This window comes from Mustela erminea, chromosome 5, assembly GCF_009829155.1.
Source record: "Mustela erminea isolate mMusErm1 chromosome 5, mMusErm1.Pri, whole genome shotgun sequence".
Lineage (NCBI taxonomy): Eukaryota > Metazoa > Chordata > Mammalia > Carnivora > Mustelidae > Mustela > Mustela erminea.
Window position 1 is genome coordinate 111,101,598 of NC_045618.1, and position 21,600 is coordinate 111,123,197.

The 21,600-nt window shown below is 41.3% G+C and overlaps 1 protein-coding gene across 11 annotated transcripts in view; it reads left to right on the forward strand.

Moving 5' to 3' along the window:
- SYNE2 (spectrin repeat containing nuclear envelope protein 2) overlaps nt 1-21,600 on the forward strand; it is a 330,018-nt gene that overhangs the window by 122,889 nt on the left and 185,529 nt on the right. For all 11 annotated transcript variants that reach the window (XM_032344453.1, XM_032344442.1, XM_032344445.1 and 8 more), the window contains exons 20-32: nt 1,038-1,196; nt 1,499-1,672; nt 4,138-4,272; nt 5,895-6,053; nt 8,762-8,973; nt 9,120-9,210; nt 10,113-10,213; nt 10,468-10,594; nt 12,128-12,285; nt 13,392-13,539; nt 14,362-14,954; nt 18,052-18,231; nt 20,120-20,270. In XM_032344453.1, the coding sequence (XP_032200344.1) occupies nt 1,038-1,196; nt 1,499-1,672; nt 4,138-4,272; nt 5,895-6,053; nt 8,762-8,973; nt 9,120-9,210; nt 10,113-10,213; nt 10,468-10,594; nt 12,128-12,285; nt 13,392-13,539; nt 14,362-14,954; nt 18,052-18,231; nt 20,120-20,270 (2,388 nt within the window). The remainder of the gene's footprint in view (nt 1-1,037; nt 1,197-1,498; nt 1,673-4,137; nt 4,273-5,894; nt 6,054-8,761; nt 8,974-9,119; nt 9,211-10,112; nt 10,214-10,467; nt 10,595-12,127; nt 12,286-13,391; nt 13,540-14,361; nt 14,955-18,051; nt 18,232-20,119; nt 20,271-21,600) is intronic.

A 21,600-nucleotide genomic window follows, 5' to 3' on the forward strand; every position in this document is an offset into this window, starting at 1 on the left:
TTTTAATGTGAGCTTTTGTTACTTTAATAATGAAAAAGAGAAAAACATTAAAATGATAAATGAATGTAGTACATTCAAATATTGCACAAAAGGATAAAGAAAATAAAAATTACCATGATCCCACTGCTCTAAGATAAATAAAGTCAGCATTTATCTAGTTGATATCAAAGTGTGATTTCTATATTATCATACTCAGACTATCCTTGAGTTGTGATTAATTTTTTTGCTGATTTGATAATTGAAAAGCAGTACCTTGTTATTTTTTGAATTTGTACTTATTTTATTACATGTAAGGTTGAACTATCTGTTATGTATTATTCAACCATTTGTTTCTGTAAATTATCTGTTTATGTGTTTTCTGAATGGGGGGGGATCTTGGTACTTCTCTTACAGAATTTATAAGCTCTTTGAGTCATGACACATTTTCATTTGTATGGCATATATTTTTACCAATTCATGGACTTTTAGGTTGTTTATTTTATTTTACATAGAAAATCTTTGTTTATGTTTTAATCTTACCCCCCCAAAATTGCTTCATACCCAGAGAGAGTATGTTAGTTTTCATGGATAATTTCTTCTGTTTCATAGTTTCCTATTTTATATGTAACTTTCTGATCCATCTGAAACTTATTTTTAGTATGTGGTAGAAAGCATAGTTTTAAAAAGATTTATTTTCCAGTAGTCATTTTCTCCAGTAACGGTTACTCTATTTCTTTCCAACTGATTTGACTTAGAACAACTTCATTTTAAAATTTATTACTATTCACTCAACTTATTTTCTGTCAATTGGCGTTGCATTACTTCTAGGCTTTAGTTTATTGCCATGCTTACTGTATAAAGAATAATCTGTAAAAGCCTATGTTTCTCAGAGTCTGTACTGATACAAAGTTTCAAAATGAATTTTTAAAATAACATTTCTAGAGTACAGATTTATCTCATTTGGGATTTACCTCATTTTTATGATTTTGTGATGAGATTAAGGCCAATGTTTAAAGTTTAATCAGAATTTTTGTTGTGGTCTCACTTTGTTTTAATAGCACCTTATTGCCAAAGGCTCTATGTATGAGGAGCTTGTTTCTAGAACTGAAGATATCTTACAAATGGATGTACAAAATATTTCAAGCCAGGAGTCCCTTCAACATGTTCTCACAGTTGGGCTTCAGACAAAGATTCAAGAAGCCAAAGAGAAAGTTCAGGTCTCTCTTTAATATTTCCTAGTTAATGAATTTGTCTTTAAAAGTGAGTGGTCATTGGGAGGATGGGGAAGAGAGGGAGGGGTTGCCCTAGACATGGGCAGTGTTTTATAGAATATTACTTTTGCATTTTATATATGTATTTTAAATAATTCAGAGCATATTAGAAAATACCAATATAATAAATAGGCTATTTTTATATCTAGTGGGAATTTAAGAGTTACTACTCAAAGAATGTATTTATTAATTTATGACTTACTGAACAGCTGGGTCAGGCGTTGAGAATTTTTTTTTTGTCTCTGCAGATCAGTATGGTAAAATTAGTTGCCGCGTTAAAAAACTCAGCTGATGCCGAGTTCAACCTGGATGTCAGGCTGAAGATGGAAGAATCACAGAAGGAGCTCGACTCCTACATGACAAGGGCTGAGCAATTACTTGGACAACGAGAAAGCCAGAGCGGACTAATTTCAAAATACAAGGTGGGACTTCTCTGGCATCAAATGTAGGCTCTTTATTATTGGCTACCTGTCTCATTTGAAATCGAGGTATTTTCATCCCTGTAGTTACAAAGTTATGGTAACTTGACAAAGCTTCCCAGTTTTAGACTCTGTTCCCGGAAACTATTAAAAATAGACATTAACATGAATGATTTTTTCAATTTAAATTTTATTATAGACCTGCCGAGTGGACTCAGGGGCAGTGCATCGAGAGCACAGCTGATTCTATGATAGTGAGCATGGATTTAATTTCTCTTGCTTTTCACATTAGTGAAACGGCTAAAATAATGCCAGCTACCAAGTTCATTGTGAGACTTTAAATGAAAATGAGGCCAGTAAAGGCACTTGGGATAGGTAAAATTCTCTGAATGTGAAATAGCACTTTTATTACTAAAATGCTTTGATAAAAGTTCCATGTGGACCTAATGCTGACAGTAGTTCAAGATCCAGTGATGCTTTTCTGGCTGGAGGCACTTTCAGGTTGCTTTTTCCTGGCTTGAGATGGGGCTGAAGATGTGTGCAAACCCGAGAGTCATTAACATAGGGCAGGTGCTTGGGGGGGATAGGTAGTAAAAGTAAGTCAAGGCTCTACCCCTGGACACACTGGAGAGGTTGAGTGATGGGTATCCTTCTGCTCATTCCTTTATTCAACATTTCATACACTTGCTGAACATTTAAAATGCGTTAGGCACCTGTGGGGGGGCACCCCCACACTTTTTTGGGAGTCTCATTCCCTCCTTCATTTTTCTGGGCCTCATTCCCTGTGTGGCTTTCTGCATTGTGAACCAGACAGGGCCCCTCTTATCAGCCATCTCGACACTGCTTTTCCCATGACCTCAGAACCCTCCCTGCCTGATCTGTGCTGTGCACACATAGCTAGTCACCCCCTTGACTGGTTCCCTCTGTAGGCTTTTGCCACTTCTATTCCCAGGTTGTTGAGAGTACTAAACTCACCTTATAGCGTCAGTGGTTCTCAGTGTTTCTCGTAATAGTCACTGGGCTGCATGTCAGGATGCTGATAGGGTCCGCTCAGGAGAGACAGAAGGCAGAGGAGACATGGAGGCTGCAGGCCCCTGCTCTACCAGAGAGGGGGAGTTAGAGGTGTTGGGCTGACACCGCTTTTCCTCTTTCTGACCTTCTGACTGTTCGCCTTTTGGAATCTAGGCAGGGATTTCCCCTCCTCCCCCGCCTTTTTTCTCTGGCATTTAGTAAAGTAGATCTGTTCTCAAACAGAAGCAAGACTCCTGCCCTGCCAGGTCCTGCCCTGAGACCCTGGGTCTCCAGGGACACATGAATAGTAGGAGCCTCCTGCCAGCATGTGGGTTAGTGTCTCCCTAGGTGATAAATCTCACAGGCCTCACGGAGGCCGTGGAGGGGAGTCCTGGAGCTCAGCACTGTACCTTTTCTGCAGGAGGCCCATAACAGATGCCATGATGGCATTAGCGAATTCCCACCCGGCTTAATTGCCTTATTCCCTAGAATTACTTTTGTCTTCTGTCTCCTGTAGGTTTTCTGCCTCTTTTGCAAGCCCTAGACTATTCTTTGTTCTGTCATTTGCTAATTAACTAGGTTTCTGCCAGGTAATTGCCAGGTAACTACTCCCTGCGAGCAGGTAAGCGTGAGATAAGGAGCAGACTCTTCTCTGTCTACAGCCGCTCCCTCTCTGGGGCAGGACTGCCAGTGTGGTTGGCCCTGGGCAAAACTTTGAAGTTGACAATAAGGTAATGTTGACTCATGGCAGCATAAAAATGTTTTATGCACAAGACAAAATATTTGCCTGTTAACCCTGCTATAAATTGTGTCTTATTGCAACACAAATCTCTAATACAAGCCACCATGTTCTTCATATGGTATTGTCAAGGAAGTATGGTCCTCCACTCACTAGTACTTAGAACCTTAGAGGAAACAGCGCCAGTGGCTCATTACCCTGCACAATAATCCTCTTAATTATTTATCAGAGGGTAACAGAAGTCATCCTGAATATCCTAAGGAAGCCTTTATGTGGTTCTCAAATGTGTGACTACATTTGAATAATAAGTATCTTGCAGTTCTTTTCAAAATAATTCAAGAGATGCAAAAGGGATGTCAACCTTACTTTACAAAAAGTCTTCCCTAAATCTTTGTTGTCTTCAAAAAGTCTTTTCCTGTGGGGCACCTGGGTGGCTCAGTGGGTTAAAGCCTCTGCTTTTGGCTCAGATCTTGATCTCAGGGTCCTGGGATCGAGCCCCGCATCGGGCTCTCTGTTCAGCGGGGAGCCTGCTTCCCCCTCTCTCTCTGCCTGCCTCTCTGCCTACTTGTGATCTCTGTCTGTCAAATAAATAAATAAAATCTTAAAAAAAAAAAAAGTCTTTTCCTAATTGTGCCTGTTAAAGACCTACCAAAATGAGCTTTGAGGACTTGGCAGTAGAATGAGGCTTTCATGTTCTCATTTGCATTCTGTTTTCTAGGAAGCACTAATAATTCTTAATTCTAAAAGTCTGGCCAAGTATCTGAAGGCTGTTGAAGAACTGAAAAATAATGTAACTGAGGGTGTGAAGCTGTCTTTGGAAGAAGAGAGTAGAGTTGCCTGCTCCAAGTGGGAGGTAAGGACATGCACATGTGTCTGGGCTTCCTCTGGTAGAGCCAACCCCGGGGCCTGTCTGTGCTCGGTCACTGCTAGTGTCCCTGTGTGCTTGGTATCATGGCGAGGTCATCCCGAGGTTCCCAGGGCCCTACTGGCTTCTGTGTTCAGCCAGTGACAACACGGTTTAGAGATTACAGGGTGATGGAGGGGGAGAAGGGAGAATCAAAGTCCCTGTCTTTGGGCAGCATCTCTGGCGGCTGTGTCTTCCCCTGGCTGCGGGTTCCAGAGTTCCAGCTTCTGGTGACCCTTCTGTCTGGGCTTGTCTGAAGCCTCCAGCCCCGTGGGAGGAGCAGCCTGGTGGCTGGGTTCATCTCCAGATCACCTTCCAGTCCAGTCCCCTCTCTGGCTTCTCTGCTCTTTGGTCCCTCGCCTCACCAGTTCCCTGCATCTAATTCACTCTGAGTTATTAAATACTTAGTGTTTCCTGGGTCCCTAGTTGGATCTTTACTGAGTCATAATGTATCAATACACACACACACACACACACACACACACACACTCTTTCCTAGAGAAATAGGCATGGGCATTGGTGGCAGACAGACCCAGATTCAAGAGCTATGACCCTGGGTAAGTTGTTTAACTTCTAGGAACTTCACTGATAAAATGTGGATAACTCCAGCTACTTGGCAGGATTATTGCAAGGATTTATCTAAAGCCTCTGCCACAGAGATTGTGTTCAGAAAAGGGTGATTAGTATTCAATGTATGTGGCTGGAGTCAGAAAATAAAGTAATATAATTGAATGTCTACTGTTTAAGGTGCTCTTAAGACACATTTTAAAATAAACTTCTAAATTTTAGAACAATTTTAGATTCACAGAATTATTACAAAGAGAGTACAGAGAGTTCTGGTATACCCCATGCCCAGTTTCTCCTACTGTTCTCACCTTACATTAATATGCTGCCTTTGTCACAATTCATGCATTAATATCTATTCATTATTCAGTTTATACTTTATTCATATTTCCATAATGTTTCCCTTCTGTCCTTTTTTCGCTACTTCAGAATCCCATCCCGAAGACACAGTACAGTTAGTTCTGTGCTGTTTTTCCATAGGCTCAGTTACGCGTTTTGTCTATGTGTTTTCTCAGTCTGAGTCTTACTTTCTGTTTTCTTAATGGTGTCGTTCAGCTAACACACATTTTTAGTTGTTAGGAAGAAAAAGAAAGTTCCTTTCTGGGTCTGGTATAGTTTAAAACGTCCTCCCTGAAGACACAAGGATGACCGAGAATGCCATTTAAACTCCCTTTCTATCCTTTGTTACTACAAATATTTTTATTGTGGGTTTTTTTTTTTTTAAGATTTTACTTATTTATTTGACAGACAGAGATCACAAGTAGGCAGAGAGGCAGGCAGAGAGAGAGAAATGAGGAAACAGGCTCCCTGCTGAGCAGAGAGTCTGATGTGGGGCTCAATCCCAGGACCCTGAGCCAAAGGCAGAGGCTTAAACCCACTGAGCCATCCAGGTGCCCCTTTATTGGTTTTTTGATGAAAATCTTTCCAATGTATTCTTCTCCCATAGTGACTATGACCCTCTGTGGGTTTCTTTTCTTTTCTTTTCTTTTTTTTTTTTTTTTTTGTAGGCTCTTCATCACGAGATGTCTTTGTATATTCAACAACTGAAAATAGACATTGAAAAAGAGAAGCTCAGTGACAATATTTCAAGACTCGAAAAACAAATAAATAAAGAGAAGAAACTGATTCGCAGAGGGAGGACCAAGGGTCTCATCAAGGAACATGAGGTAAACCACCTGTTTCCATTTAAGTGCTGTCATTATTTTGGAGTTTATCCTACATGGTTGTGTGTGTCCTTACTTAGCCTGGGATTAAACCTGCTCTGAAAATTACTTCAGCGCTCTCGTCTGTCCCCTGGGGACTATCCCGTAAGCAGTTCCTTCTCTAACTACAAAGCTGTTTGCTCTGTAGAATGAAAAAAATTCAGCATCGAGTTAATATTTCATGACTTTCCTTGCTATGTCTCCGTAGCCCCTGTCCTTCAGACTCTGGTTACAAATGTGTCACCTGTTGCTAATGTAGCCACAGTTGATTTTGAGGGATATGGTGTCCTTAGAACTGCTGCTTTGGGGAAAGATAGCAAATGGGAGGCATATCTCATGACCTCTCTCTGGCCCCCATCCTATATGATTGCGTCTGTTTATTTGACAGTACTGACCCCTCTTCTTTCCTTTAAACTTTCTACTGCTGTAACTCTCCCAATATTAGTCTCTTTTGCTTTTCCTTATTTTATTATTTTTGGTGGGAAGTGGGGAGCTTCTTCCTAGTGTCCTTCACAGATTGCTCTCTCTTCAGGTAATCTCTACACCCAGTGAAAGGGCTCAAACTCACAACCCCAAGATATAGAGTCACATGCTCTACTAACTGAGCCAGCCAAGGGCCCCGCAAATTTCTCTGTTTTCATTTTGTTGTCTTAATGTTTTAGTTTTGAGAGTCTCTATTTTTTGGCTGGTTTCATGCCTACTCTCAGTGATTTTATGCCCTCTGCATTTTCTTTTCTTTTTTTTTTTAAAGATGTTATTTATTTATCTGAGAGAGAGAGAGAGTATGTGCACACAAGTGATGGGGAGGGGCAGAGGGAGAGGAGGAAGCAGATTCCCTGCCAAGCAGGGAGCTCAACCAGGGGCTCCATCCCAGGACCCTGGGACCACGACCTGAGCCTAAGGTAGACACACTCAACCGACTGACCCACCTGGGTATTCCCCATCTTTGTGTGTGTGTTTTTTTTTTTTAAAGATTTTATTTTTATTTATTTGACAGACAGAGATCACAAGTAGGCAGAGAGGCAGGCAGAAACAGGCTTCCTGCAGAGCAGAGAGCCCAATGTGGGGCTTGATCTCAAGACCCTGAGATCATGACCTGAGCTGAAGGCAGCGGCTTAGCCCGCTGAGCCACCCAGGCGCCCTCCCCATCTTTGGTTTTAATGATAAAGCCCTCTCTCTAATGTTAGTGCCTAAATTTCTGTCTGCAGCTGAGTCCTTTCCTCTGCACTCCAGGTTCTGAGTAGTAGATGTCACCAGTGTTCTTCAGAGACCTGCCATTCGGCATGTCCAAAGCCTGTCAGTACCATCTCCTTTCAAACTCTTCTTCCTCTTGTGTCTGTTGGTCAGGAAGGACAGTGTCGCCTGCGAACTCCCCTTCTCCCCGTCCCCTTTCCTTCCCGCTCAGTCATGATGGAGTCTGGGGCCAGGCCCCCTCTGTTACTCATTAGAACAATTCTTCTTTTCCTTCCTTTCCACCAGTGTTGCTATTGCCTCCAACCTAGATTATTCTCCCCGTTTGATGACGGTCATGTCATCTTCCAGACCCATCCCCTGAGAGACCCCGCTGAACCACAGATCCTATGTCAGTGGCTCACCTGTACTCTCAGAACATCTCCAAGCTCCTTAGAAGACCACGCAGGTCCTTGGCAGCCTGGCTGCAGGACACGCCTTCGGTATCCCTTTTCTGTGCTGTGCCCTCCCTCCAGCTCACTCGACTGCTGTTGTCTTAGAACAGCTGGAGCCTTTTTCCTCTCGTCTGTTCCTTCTGGTAGGAAGGACCTCTCTCTGCTTTTACTTAGGGGACTTGGCCTTGTTCTTTCTGCGTCTCCCTCCGATGGTTCCCACATGTGAGGTAGGTTTTCTCTGACTCCTTACAGCAGGCAGTGGCTCTATCGTAACACTTGTCACACTAGCTACCCATAGTGTGTGTGACTGCTGTAGGGGAGTAAAAAGGGCCCCTTGAGGGTCCCTGAGAATGAAAGTGACAAAGACGGACAGGAACAAAGCATACATATTTTATTGAATTATTATGTTCACACGGGAGCCTTCGCAAGAGAATGAAGACCCAAAGAAGTAGCCAGAGAAGGAGTTTTTTATACCTTTTAGACAAAGAGACCGGAATTGACAAGACAAAGGTAAGGGTTAGTTTAACAAGGTTTGTTCGCAGATTCCTCTGGTACTATCTTTGGGCTGACGAGAGTCTGTCTCTAATAAAAAGAGACTTTATTTCTGGCCGTTAGGCAGGAAGCAAGGAGCTTTTTTCTGTGTTTACTGCTTCTTAATTGCGTTTAGCTCAAAATAATTTTCACATCAAAAAGGTGTATTTTAGAGGCTATCTGGCTGGCTCAGTCTGTAGAGCATGTGACTCTTGATCTTGAGGTCATGAGTTTGAGCCTCATGTTGGGCAGAGAGATCACTTCAAAAAAAAGAGGCTTATTTTGGGGTGACGTATGCTGGTTTCATTCACTGCATTACTGGACTGTGGTGACTCTCTTTCAGGCGGACTTCCTCATCTTTGTTTCTCCAGTGCCCATTACCACATCAGGCACACAGTCGATAGCCTATAAAAGAATGTGATGTTGAAGTCACACACATCTGTTACTTTCTAATCCTTATGGACTAATCATGGAAGCTCATGTGAAGCCCATTTTCTGCTTTATTTCCTCAATCAGGCCTGCTTTTCTGAGGAAGGCAGTCTGTACCAGCTAGATCACCACATGGATGTCTTGCGGGAGCTGTGTGAAGAGCTGACTTCCCAGAAGAGTCAACAAGAAATGAGGAGAGCACTCAAAGATTATGAACAAAAGATAGAACGACTGCGGAAATGTGCTTCCGAGATTCATAGGACACTGCAGCCCACGACGGGAGGCACGTCGAAAACCAAGTTAGTGCTTCTGGAGAATAATTACACATCAGGGAAAAACGAGATGAAGCTCCTTGTGAAATCAAATGAGAAGGAGTGTTCTTTATTCTCATTTAGGCGTGATTTTTCTTCCTTGATTTTAATATGCAATTTTGATTCCTCCCTAGGGAGACCATGAACACATCCGAGAATGGAGGAAGGGATGCCCACAGGGAGGGACCGTCTGCAAAATCACGTGATCAACCATCAACCGAAAAGGTGTTAAATGTGGATAATGTATTTTAGGAGCAAACCTAGTAATGAAAAGGCCAAGTGTTATAGTAATCCACTTCTCGTTAATTGTTGGTTTTAATTATCTGATTATTTTCATCAGCCAAGAATTCCCGTTTAAATAATGCAAGGAAGACTCCTTTTCCAAGAATTATAATACAACGAGCCATAGCTGTAGTGAGCGTCACTTTATCTTCCTCTGAGGTTACAAACAGGTCTTTCAGAAAGAGACCATTTGCTGCCATTATGAATACATGTTGTCTGTGGACATTCCTGTTGAGGATACCAGAGGTGAAGTTTAATCTGTACAGATGCCTCAGCGTCACTGAGCTGAACTAGTTCATTTATCATTTGTCTTTTTCTCAGTAGGATGTCCTCTACTTTTCTCAGGAATTGAATTTTTCTGAATTCTTGAATTTTCGGTAAGTGGGCATGGACTATATGTCTCAGCCCAGACTGCCAGTCCGAAGTTGAGGGAAGGACGAGGTGTATTTGAATTCAGAGATCTGCTTTTGGCTGTGGCTATGAGGTCACAGGCGGATACAGTATTTTGTGGTTGGGAGAACACCTTTTCTGTGTTGACATAACCAATTAGAAGGTGAAACTCAGTGTCATAAATCTCTGTCCTAGGGGAAGACCTTTCTTGAAGCTGAGAAGCTTCAAATAAGTTGTATTATCTCCTGGTTTGGGGTATAAAGAATTAGTGACATACCTTTGTATTATAAAGTGTTTATCTTTTCCAATTTAGTTAAGTATATCGAAATATCTTATGCGTGTGTATGTATATTCCAGTTGTATATTCCATTTGTCTATGTATATCCCAGTTAAGTATACTGAAGATATTATGTTTGCTATTTTGCATATTTACTTGGACAATGGGATCGTTGAAGAATTTTAGCCTGAAATCCAAGTTAAAGCCTCAACAGGAGGAAAGCTCTATGGAGAAGTCTGAAAAGGATCACAACGCAGCCCTCAGTTGTTTACAAGAGAGGTAACCCCTTACATAACTGGAAAATCCACCAAAAATATTTCATAAATGCAAACATGTTATACTTTAATACATGCCTATAATCCATAAGTCATAATTTTTTTGCATATGGTCTGGTAACTTAAGCACAAATTCCCTGAGATTTCTTCATATATAATTAAAAATTATAAATTAAGAAATTATAAGTTAAAAAATTATAAATAAAAAATGTTTTGTCTTATTAAAATTAAGTACTATTGCATTTAATTTTTTCCCAGGTATGATATCCACAGAGAAAATCTTGAGCTATACCTGGAAAATAACAAATTCAGAATTATTTCTGATTTCTCCAGTGACAAGGAAAGGAGTAGTGCTTGTCTGCAGGATAAACTGACAGATCTACGGGTAATTACCAAAAAGATCAGTAGAGAAGTTTAATCTTCTATTAGAAAATAATACCACCATCTGTATAGAATTCACTGTTTTTGTTGAGGTCACATGGGCTAGATGTTCCCAAAGAATTTTCTCTGTTGGATTGCATTTCTAACATTATTCTATTTCAGAGAGTGATTTACATTCAGCTACCAAGCCCAGGAAAGACTTGGTTTTGGGGTCCTAATTTATTGCTCATGCTCTAATTTGGTAGTCAAGATACTGTGGCTTGGAGAGTTTTGGATTATGTTTAGGAGGGGAATGAGGGCTTCAGAAGAATTGCTCAAAACAATGTGTTTCGAGGCAGTTTCAACCCGTAGTCCCAACTGTGTTGCTCTCAAATTAACAATACATGAGAAACCAGTGGCTCCGAATATTTATTTCAGTCATCATCATTTTTACCAAATTGTCAGTTATCTATCTGATGTTGGGGCAGTTAGGCAGGGGCAGGCAATGGAGGGATATTTTGCTCTGAGTGATGGATAATCTTCTGGAGAGCCATTTGGCTCTGGCGCTTCAGAGAAAACTCTCTAGGGTTAAGCAAACCAATCGTAAGCCGTACAAATAAAGATCTCCCTTATTTTGAGAACAATCTGTGCAGTGCAGAACAATACCGTTGTATGCTTGGAAGTGCATTAGAACGATCCCTTACAGAAAACCCAGCAGGTGAAGGAAAGGGCCACAGGAGAGCCTATAGTGCCCTTCAGTGATCTTCCCTTTATGATGGCAGTTCCTGAGTCACACTTTACCATCTGGCTCCTCTCTATTTTCCATCTGAGTAAGCAGAATTAATATGTTAAAATCTCTGTCGTTCAAGTGATGAATTTAGCACGTTTTCATCACAATTAAGAAACTGTCTTGAGACCTTACTCCAGTAACTGAATAATGAGTTGGTTATAAAAGCTGCAATAATCCATGGGGAAGGTGAAGAACAAATTATACTGATCGGCACTCAGTAAATTCTGTAGCAGCGCCTGTAAAAAAAACCACAAAAAATAACAAGAATAAGGAGCTAGAATAGTATTGAATTTTTAGGTGTTTAATTATAAATCATAATTTAATTTCATTCACTTCTTATGTGATGGAAACAGTTTTGGTTCTCTCTAGTTTTGCTTTCAGTTTAGGGAGAAACAAAGATTTATTATCTAGAGGAAGTAGGATATCTGTTCTTACATTGCATGTATCTTTCTGAATTGTATTCTGTGCACCTGCTTATGGGAAGGGAGTTTTTTCCTTTGTTGTTGACTCCCTTGACTTCACTGAATGGGACTTCTAAGAAGACAGTTAAGATCATTGTTCCCTGAAGAATACTTCACTTGTAGATGGTCGGAAAATATTTTTAAATTTAATTAATCTTATTAATTAAATGAGATATAAAAATACTTCTAATGTATTTTCATGTGAAACTCTGTGTTAATGGTTGGCAAATGTCCTCATTTTGTAAGAACAGAATAATTGTGCCTATTAACCCACTAGTTGATAGCTTACTTCATGTGGTTCACCTAGGTCTTAAGAGATGAAACTGATTCTTGCTGGAAAGAGTTTGAATTCACCTCATTGAAGTTAGAAGAGCTTGACAGTGACATAAAGAAGCCTTTAATAAGGAACACGAGAGACAGATTAAAGGAAAAGGAAAGAGAGTTTCAGACGACTCTTAATACCAGGTATAATTCTGAGATCTGTTAACCATGATTTTACTGAATTTACTGAATTTTTAATGCTATTTTAAGCTAGGCTAATGCTATACTAAGTATGCTATTATATTTAGTTCTTACAACCACAGTGAGAGAGGATACTATGATTGCCATTAGGGAATTTAAACAACATCACCGAGCCACCCCACCAACCAGAGACTTAGGTGGAACTTAAACTCTCTTGAGTTTCAAAGGCCATGCCCTGCCTGGCGCCACCCCTTACCCCACTACTTCATCCCCTCCCCCAACCCCATCTGCCCTTGGGCATGAATTTGGCCATGTCACTTCTCTGGGCCTTGGTTTTCCCATTTCTAAAGTGAGAGTGCCGTTACTATCCCCTATACATAGGATGCGCTTCCCCAGGACACATCCCCATTTTACATAGGAGGAAACAGGGGCTCAGAGGCTGTATGTTATTTGTCCAAGGTCACACATTTTGATTTATTATTAATAGAGCCTATTTCTTTGAATTCTATTGTACTTTCACTAATAAAATGATTTATAATGACATTTCTTTGTCATCAAAGGCAAACTTAAATTACATTCAATATTTTGTATTTCAAAAGATACAGAGGGGTGTCTGGTGGCTCGGTGGGTTGAGTGCCTGACTCTTGGTTTTGGCTCAGGTCATGATCTCATGGGTCGTGGGATCAAGCCCCTTGTTGAGCTCCACACTCAGTGGGGAGTCTGCTTGAAGGATTCTCTCCCTCTGTCCCTCCCACTACTTGCTTTCTCTCTTTCTCTCTAAAATAAATAAATAAATCTTAAAAAAAAAAAAGAGTTCAAAAAAAAGGGGGTAAAGCTTAGAATATTTTACAATAAATTTCCACTTAGTATGTATTATGTATTATGCTATTAAGAATATTGGATATAACAAACCACTTATTCTTTGGGATTTTGGATTGCTGGGTTTAGTTTTTGAAAGGTTTTTTGTTTTTAATTTTGCTGGTTTCGGGTTTTAATGTGATGATCTGTACATATCATTGTATGTCTTAGTTAAATCATGGCATTAATATATTTTATAGAATATCTTTATGTTGTCTTTTTCCATTATGTCTGGTTTATTTTTCACCCAGAATGGAATCTTTGGAGACCGCACTGAAGATTGTGTTACCTGTGGAGAAGGAATCACTTCTGCTCTGTGGCTCCGACCTGCTCCTCCATGAAATAGTCATTCAAGAATTTCATCTCATTGATGCTGATGGCATTTATCAAAACCTGAGGGTAATTAAAAGTTCTCCCAGTGTACTCATAGAATAATTCAGTTCTTCAGAGATTTTTAATTATGCATCAATGGTATACAGTTAGACTATAAGCAATGGCCTTCAATAATTTAGACTTACTTGTTTCTCAACTCGCAGTTCCTTGCAAATTTAAAAGTAGGTACGGTGGAGTAAATAATTAGATATTTTCTTTGAATTCAAAATGAAGGTTTGCTTGTGAATGTCTTTTCCAATGGCTGAAATCCTAAATATTGTCCTAGACTCACATGCATATTCTAAGGCTTACTTATTCCAAGTCTCATTTAAAAAAATTTTTTTAATTTAAAAAATTTTTAATTTAAATTCAGTGTAGTTAACATACACTATATTATTGGTTTCAAGGGTAGAATTTAGTAATTCATCAGTTGCATACAACACCCAGTGCTGATTACATCAAGTGCCCTCCTTAATGCCCATCACCCTGTTACCCTACTCTCCATCCCCCAAGTCTCATTTCAAATGAAAAAAATTAAAGTTTTATTTTTCAGATTATAAACAGATGTCTCAACAGCTTAATCTCTATTTTCACTGAAGCAGTAGAGTTATATACTTGTTTTCTTTGGGGGGATTGAGACATCAGGAAGGTTATCAGATAATGGAACAGCTGGGCCATCTGATCCTTTGTAATTAAAATATTTCCTTCTGTTGAAACTGTCAGCCTTAGAAAAACCCAGAAGCCATTTTCTAGATGCCACCTAGACATTGTAAGTTTAGGTTCATTTCTGGTGTGCAGTCTGCCTTTTCTTCTGCCTCAGCCTTTTCAGCATTCCTTCCTTTATTTTAGAATATCCAAAATTCCATAGCTGGACAGATTGAAATATATAACAACCTGGAACAGTCGGGCGACTTTGCATTAAAGGAATTACACCCGCTTGATCTCCATGCGACTGGGGAGATTCTGCAGAAACACAGAACACAACTCGAAGAAGTGAACCACCAGGTCCAGAGGAGTAAAGACGCACTCACAGCTCTGGAGGAGTTTCTGGCTTCTCTGAGAACAGCTGAGCTCTCTTTCGAGCCTGTTACAGATACACAGGTAGTGCGAGAAAACACGGTGACGGCAGAAAATAAAGAAAGAGAAATCAGCCTGATGAAGGACCAGGCCAGACACTTGGATAAACGTTTGAAAACGCTCGGCATAAGCTTTAAAGACGCCGAACGGGGTGACGACACCTGTGACAAACTTCTCGTCGCTCTGTCCCGAAAGTTATCTGAGACCCGTGACGATGGCGTGCACGGAGAGCTCACTGAAGAAAACAAATTACTAGAGACTTGTATTTTCAAAAATAATGAACTCCTGAAAAACATTCAAGATGTGTACAATCAGATCGGTAAAATCAGTCTCAAGGATCCCAGTGTTCCGGCTGTGAAGCAGCGGTGAGTCTCGTTTTCGTTCATGTCCAGACGCAGGACAGTACTCTTCTGTGTTTTCAGTATCTGTTAGGTGAGAGAACTACTTCCCGTGCCTTTCTACTTCTGTTCCATCCTGCTCTACTCCCTGTTCAGCGTTCTTTTCTGTAGACTTTTCTAGCAAGCTTCATTTTTGTTGATAGTGTGTCTTTACAAGATATCCTGTAATTTTTTTCCCATTAAAGTGTGCATTTCATGGACAAAGGGAGAATGAAATAAGATGTGTGTAAAGTACTTGAGCGCTTCGCTAAAAGTCCCTTTTAGTGCTCTGTGGTTACGGGGTTCTCGTGATGGGGGAAGATCCACGCGGTGGGTAATAAAGAAAGATGTGGTAGGAGATAGGCATGCCACGCCCTGTCCCTGCTTCTTCCTGAATTTTTTGGTTTTCCCCTCTCCTGCCAGCAGGATTGGGAAGGGGACTGAGTGGGAAGTCATAGGATTGACTTTGAGAGGTCAGTGAAGGTTAGTGCTAGTTCTGGAGAATGAGCAGAGTTTCTGTAAACTGAGGTGGGCAGTCTTCTGGACGAGTGCTGTTATTTTAATGCAGGTGTTCAGAGCCAGCCTCCAGGTCCTGCAAGTGACAATGTTAGCAAGTTACTTTTGGGAACTCCGCTTCCCTGTCTAAATCATTCCCACATTCTGTCTCCTCTGCCCACTGAATCCCTCAGGCTCCATGCTGTCTTGAGGCTCCGTAGCTGACCAAGCTCTTCCCTCTGAAACTGCCCTGTGCTCCCAGTCACAGAGAGACTTTCATTCCTACAGTGCCCAGTTCTTAGTAAGGTGTTGAACTAACTACTCATTTAGTCACTCATCGTTAATAAATTTTTATTACATATTTATAAACACTAAGTAATGAATAAATTCATGTTAATTTGCACATGAAAAATTATACATTGATAAACCATAAGTTGTTGTAATTTTTAGTTTAGTTATTAATACAACAAGTATGTGTTGTGTGTCCGGTACTACTTTAGGTCGTGGGGATATAGCAGTTAACAAAATGGACAAAAACTCTTGTCCCCAATAGAGCTTCTTACCTAGTGAGAGGAGTAAGATACTCAATGTTTCATGGTGATAAAAGCTATGAAGAAAAATTAAGCAAGGAAGGAGGAGGGGGTTGTAATTCCAAAAGGGTCATCAAGGAGAGTTTTACTGAGAAAGTAAATCTTTGTGAGTCAGATGGATGAGAGAGCTAGCCAGGTGACTACCAGGAGGAAGAACCTTCCAGGCTGAGGGAGTGGAAGGTACAAAGGTCGGCTGTGGGGATGTGCTGCGTGTCTGAGGAGAAGCAAGGAGGTGAGGTTTGGGGAAGAGGTATGAAAGGGGATCAGAAAGGGAGTGGTGGATGGGGCTTAGCTCAGGTAGGGACCTCTGGGCCATGTGATAACTCTGGCTTTACCTTTGAGTAACATGGGAAGTCACTGGAGGGTTCTGAGCAGATGGAAGCGATTTAGTTTTCAATGTTAACAGGCTTTCTCTGGCTGACGTGTTGAGAACAGAGTGTAGGAGTCAGGGGAAGATACAGGAAGTCTAGGTCCATCTGTGGTAGTAAGACAGGTAAGGGATGATGGCGGCGTGGACCAGAGGTGTGGTGGCAGAAAGTGCTAAGATTCTGAGTATATTTTGAAGATAGAGTTCATGTGATTTGTTGACACGCTGTACCTAGGTTATAAAAGAAAGACTGGAGTCAAGAATGATTCTAGGCTTTGGGCGCCTGGGTGGCTCAGTTGGTTGAGCGACTGCCTTCAGCTCAGGTCGTGATCCTGGAGTCCTGGGATCGATTCCCGCATCGGGCTCCCAGCCCCATGGGGAGTGTGCTTCTCCCTCTGACCTTCTCCCTTCTCATGCTCTCTCTCACTCTCTTTCTCTCCCTCAAATAAATAAATAAAAGCTTAAAAAAAATGATTCTAGGCTTTGACCTGAGCAACTTGAAGAACAGAGTTACCACCAACTGAAATGAGAAAGAGTGAATTTTGTCAGATATTGAATGAAAGATCAACTGTGGTCAGTTTTAGGATAGGTTCGAAATACTTGACATTCAAGTCGGGTACCAATAAGACTCATAACAGTAGATGGAGTCAGGAGAGAGGGGTGAGTAGAGGTGTGCATTGGAGAGTCCTCAGCATCTAGATTGCTATATAAAGTCCTGAGATGCATGACATTGCCAGCGGAGTGAGTTCAGACAGGCCGGAGAAGAGGGCCGAGCTCCAAGTACTCCATGTTAGGAGATTCGGGAGATGAAGAGGAACCAGGCACAGGTACTGAGAAGGGGTGGTGGGTATGGGAGGAGAAAAATCAAGAGTCCTGGGGTCAAGTGAGGAGGCCTTTCAACAAGGAGAAGTGGTCAGCTGTGTCAATGCCATTGACCAGTGAAGGGGACAAAGACTGAGAATGGACCATGGGTTTAGCAACAAGGAAGCTACTGGAGATCTTGACGAGCCGTCTTGGAGGGGCGGTGGGGAGTGAGAGCCTTATGGGAGTGGATTCCAGAGAGAACTGGAAGAGAGGAGGTAGAGACCGTGAGTATCTGGTAAGAGCAATTCAGACCTGGGTGAATGGAGTCAATCCCTCCAGGGTCAGTTTGCAGGTTAAAGCTCTTAGGTCCAATGACTCTTTTTTTCATGGGGAAGAAGTTTTGGTATAGAAGGTAGAAATGCGAGATTTCCTTGCTTGTTCCTTTCTCCTTGGCCTCCTCCACTCTTCCTTAGAAGCTTGCAGGGCATGACCACTCATCTCTTTTCTTCTCTCCATGCCATGCTCTTGCCCATTCACACACACACATACTCTTTCTCTCTTCTCTCACATACTTACACGTCCTTTTCAAGCCCGTTCACCACAGAAAAATGTTACTGCTTGAGGTTCTGTATATTTATTATGTCTTAAATACCAAATTAGTGTTCTGGAGATGCATAGAACCTCGTGAACTCTATAATAGGACTGTGTAATTTTGATATAATAAATTGAGGGCAAATTAAAGTTAGCGTGCTCCCCCAAATTACCCATACTTGTGTTGAATCAGATTGGCTAATAACTGGCTATCAAACTTTTCTCTTTCGTAATCAAGGAGAAAATCACTAACGAGACTGGATAAGGATCTAGATGACTATGAAGAAGAGAAGAAATGGTTGCAAGAGATGGTTAATTCTCTCCCACAATTCAAAGATGGTAGAGAAAAATCACTGAATGAACAGTTCCAAAATACAGCACTTTTGTGGGAGAGTACAAAAGCTTCGGTCACTGAATGGTAAGGGGGAAAGTCCCTCCCAAATCTGAGAAGTTGTGTGTAGCACAGTTAACTTTTTGAAATACCTTGAAAGCACATTTGCATGGATGTAAAGGAGGAGCAAACGTGAGAGTTTCATACTGGAAGCTGATGGGGTCAATGTCTGGGTAAGATCTGGCATCCTAGATTATAGCCCAGTGAATTTAAGAGGTTATCTAAGAGGGACAGCAACCACACAGTGTGTTTATTGTTATCCCACCCATGTTAGTTTTCTGTTGCTGTTCTGTTTAATGGAAGTTTAGTGGCTAAAAAAAAATACAAATTTAAAAAAAAAATTTTAATTTTTATTAACGTATAATGTATTATTCGCCCCAGGGGTACAGGTGTGTGAATCACCAGGTTTACACACTGCAAAGCCTCACCAAACAATACAAATTTATCTTATGGTCTGGAGGTTGGAAATTCTGAAATCAAGCTGCCTTCCTTTCTCCGAAGCTCTAGGACAGAATCCTTTTCCTTTCCGAGGCCTCCTACCACTTTCCTTGATGTGTGTCCCCTTCCTCCATCTTTAAAGCTGGCTGTAGTGGCATCTTCAAGCCTGGGCAGGCTCAAAAGTGTTCTTAACTCTGTGATAGCCATTACCTACCAGTCCTAGTTGGCAGTTCTGCTCAGTATTCTCCATCCGTGCCTTCTTTCCCTTACTCTCTGCCTGGATGGAGTAGTCAGGACAGCTGATCCCAAACAGCCTGGACCAGCCAGGCCAAGGGGGCCCAGTTGGGATAGGAAGTGGGATGCACAAGTAGGAGATTTGAGGACTAACAGAGATGGTCTTAACCGCCTCCCTTTCTAGCAGGTGGTTCTGGCATCTCCTACTGGCACCCTCCTCTCTGTCTCAGGGTACTTCCCCCCTTATGCTGAGGCTGAGTGGTCTATCTGTTTTTGCTCTGGTTGGTACCTCAGTTCCTTGGAAGTTTCCTGTAACTCTGCTCACCTCTGTCTGTGGTCCTTTTACCCAGAACTCTGTCCGGGTGCCCCTCCTGTGTTCTCCTGGAAGTTGAGTGTACAGTAATCAAGATAAAACTTGCCTGTGGTATTTGATCTAGTCTGCCCTTAGATTTTATGGAGGAAAGAGACGGAGGTCCAGAGAGGTTAAAGTAACTTATCTAAGTTCACATGACTGAGTAGTGCCCAGATATAAGGAAATCAGATATTCAAGTTATCTGTACTACTTTAATTTTTAAAAAGGGCTAAATCTAGGGGCACCTGGGTGGCTCAGGGGGTTAAGCCACTGCCTTCAGCTCAGGTCATGATCTCAGGGTCCTGGAATTGAGCCCAGCATGGGGCTCTGTTCAGCAGGGAGCCTGCTTCCCTCTCTCTCTGCCTGCCTCTCTGCCTACTTGTGATCTCTGTCTGTCAAATAAATAAGTAAATAATCTTATTTAAAAAATTCTTCTATTAAAAAAATAATAAAAAGGGTTAAATCTAGAATAAGTTAAATTGACCTAAACTGTGACTTGCTGAATTAGTATCGAATCAATCTCCAGGAATAGTGCTAGGGAGGCACTGTTTTCCAAGATGTTTTTTTGGTTCATGATGAAATTGAGATGCTGATTTCTTAAGATTATGAATCCTGTATTTCCTTCTAGAGCTTACACCTGGTAATTTTTTTATTTTAACCTTTGATCTGGTGACAATTATAATCCTGTGATTTTTTTTATACCACCCATTTGCCAGATAACTATATGAGCCATTGTCTTAGGTTATGTTGGTAAAGCAATACGCTAGACCATGTCAAGAGGAAAAGTCTTCCATCATGTATTAGTCATTATCATAGGGTACTTACAAAGAGAGAGAATGGTTTTCTTATTTTTCGAGATTTACCCATTTTACTTTTTTTTTTCCTTCATAGCCTTGATCAATGTGAAAGAGTTTTGGAGCTCTTAAAACAATATCAGAATTTTAAAAGTGTCTTGACTGCTTTGATTCAAAAAGAAGAGAATGTCATCTCCCTTCAGGCTTCCTACATGGGAAAAGAGAACCTAAAGAAAAGGATAGCCGAGGTGAGTCCAGATTCCAAAGGAAACTCTGCACAGTGGCCTTGACCATTACGAGGATATTATAAATAGAGTCATTTTTGAAACTTGGCTTAAAAGAACAGTGACCCTGTTTTATCAGATATCTAAGACTTTATTGAATTTATTACTAGGGCTTGAAATATTTCAGTCCCCAGGTTGATGCTGGGTTACTTGTGTTTGGTTTTTGATCCTGGTGAAGTGGTTCTGTTGACATCTGGGGTCACTCCTGCTACTACCTCTGTATGGTTTTGACAGTCTTTGCACTGACCTTCTACCAAAAAGGAACATGAGACTTCATTTTAGCCTCCAGGGAATGAAGATAGCAGACAAAGGAATAATTACATTTTTATTTATTCGCTTTCTGTAAAAATGTATTTACATCCATGATGCTTCATCTACATTCACAGCCTCACCAATCACAACATACTCTAAGAAGAGTAACACTTTTGGACACTAGGTGTCATTATTTTCTACGCATTTAGGTGGTTATCCACCAAAGTGGCCAAGGAATGGAATAGTTGAAGAATACTACTACTACACCATATTACTGTATTCTAGAAAGTTGCTTTTCCTACTGGTTTTATGAGTCCTGTGCTAAAGTGCTGTTAACGGGTCAAAAGCATGTGGGAAATACAATCTACCTGATACAGCTGATTGTTAGGAAGCTATTTCATTGAACTACTTATTGCTGAGAGAGAATCAACCAGACTCTTAAAATTGAGTCTTTATCTAGAACTCTTATCCCTGAAGCTGAAGTGACATTCAGGGTACCAATACACGGTCAGAGCTATCTAGAGTAGGAGCGAGACCTACTTCTCAGACTCAGTTTCAGTTGTACAACTGGTGTCCAAACAGGGTTCTTTATGATTGGTCATAAAGAACCCTGTTTGGACACCAGTTGTACAATATGTGACTGTCTAACTGATTTCCTATGAGATTTATTTATTTTTTTTCTTAAGATTTTATTTGAGAGAGAAAGGGGTGGAGAGCGAGCACAAGTGGGTGAGAGGAGCAGAGGGAGAGGGAGAAGCAGATTCCCGGCTGAGCAGGGAGCCTGATGCTGGGCTCAATCCCACAACCCTAGGATCATGACCTGAGCTGAAGGCAGGTGCTCAACCGACTGAGCCACCCAGGGGCCCCTCCTATGAGATTTAAATGAAGAAGGCCACCAAGACCAGGAGCAGACAGTGAGGTAGAGTTGCTCAGGAGCAGCCTGTCTCCTTCCATCTAGCAGTGGTAGCTTCTGGGTTTGGTGGTCTCCGGATCTAGGAGGATCCTGTCCCTATCCGAGTGGATATAAGGGGCTGAGTGTTCT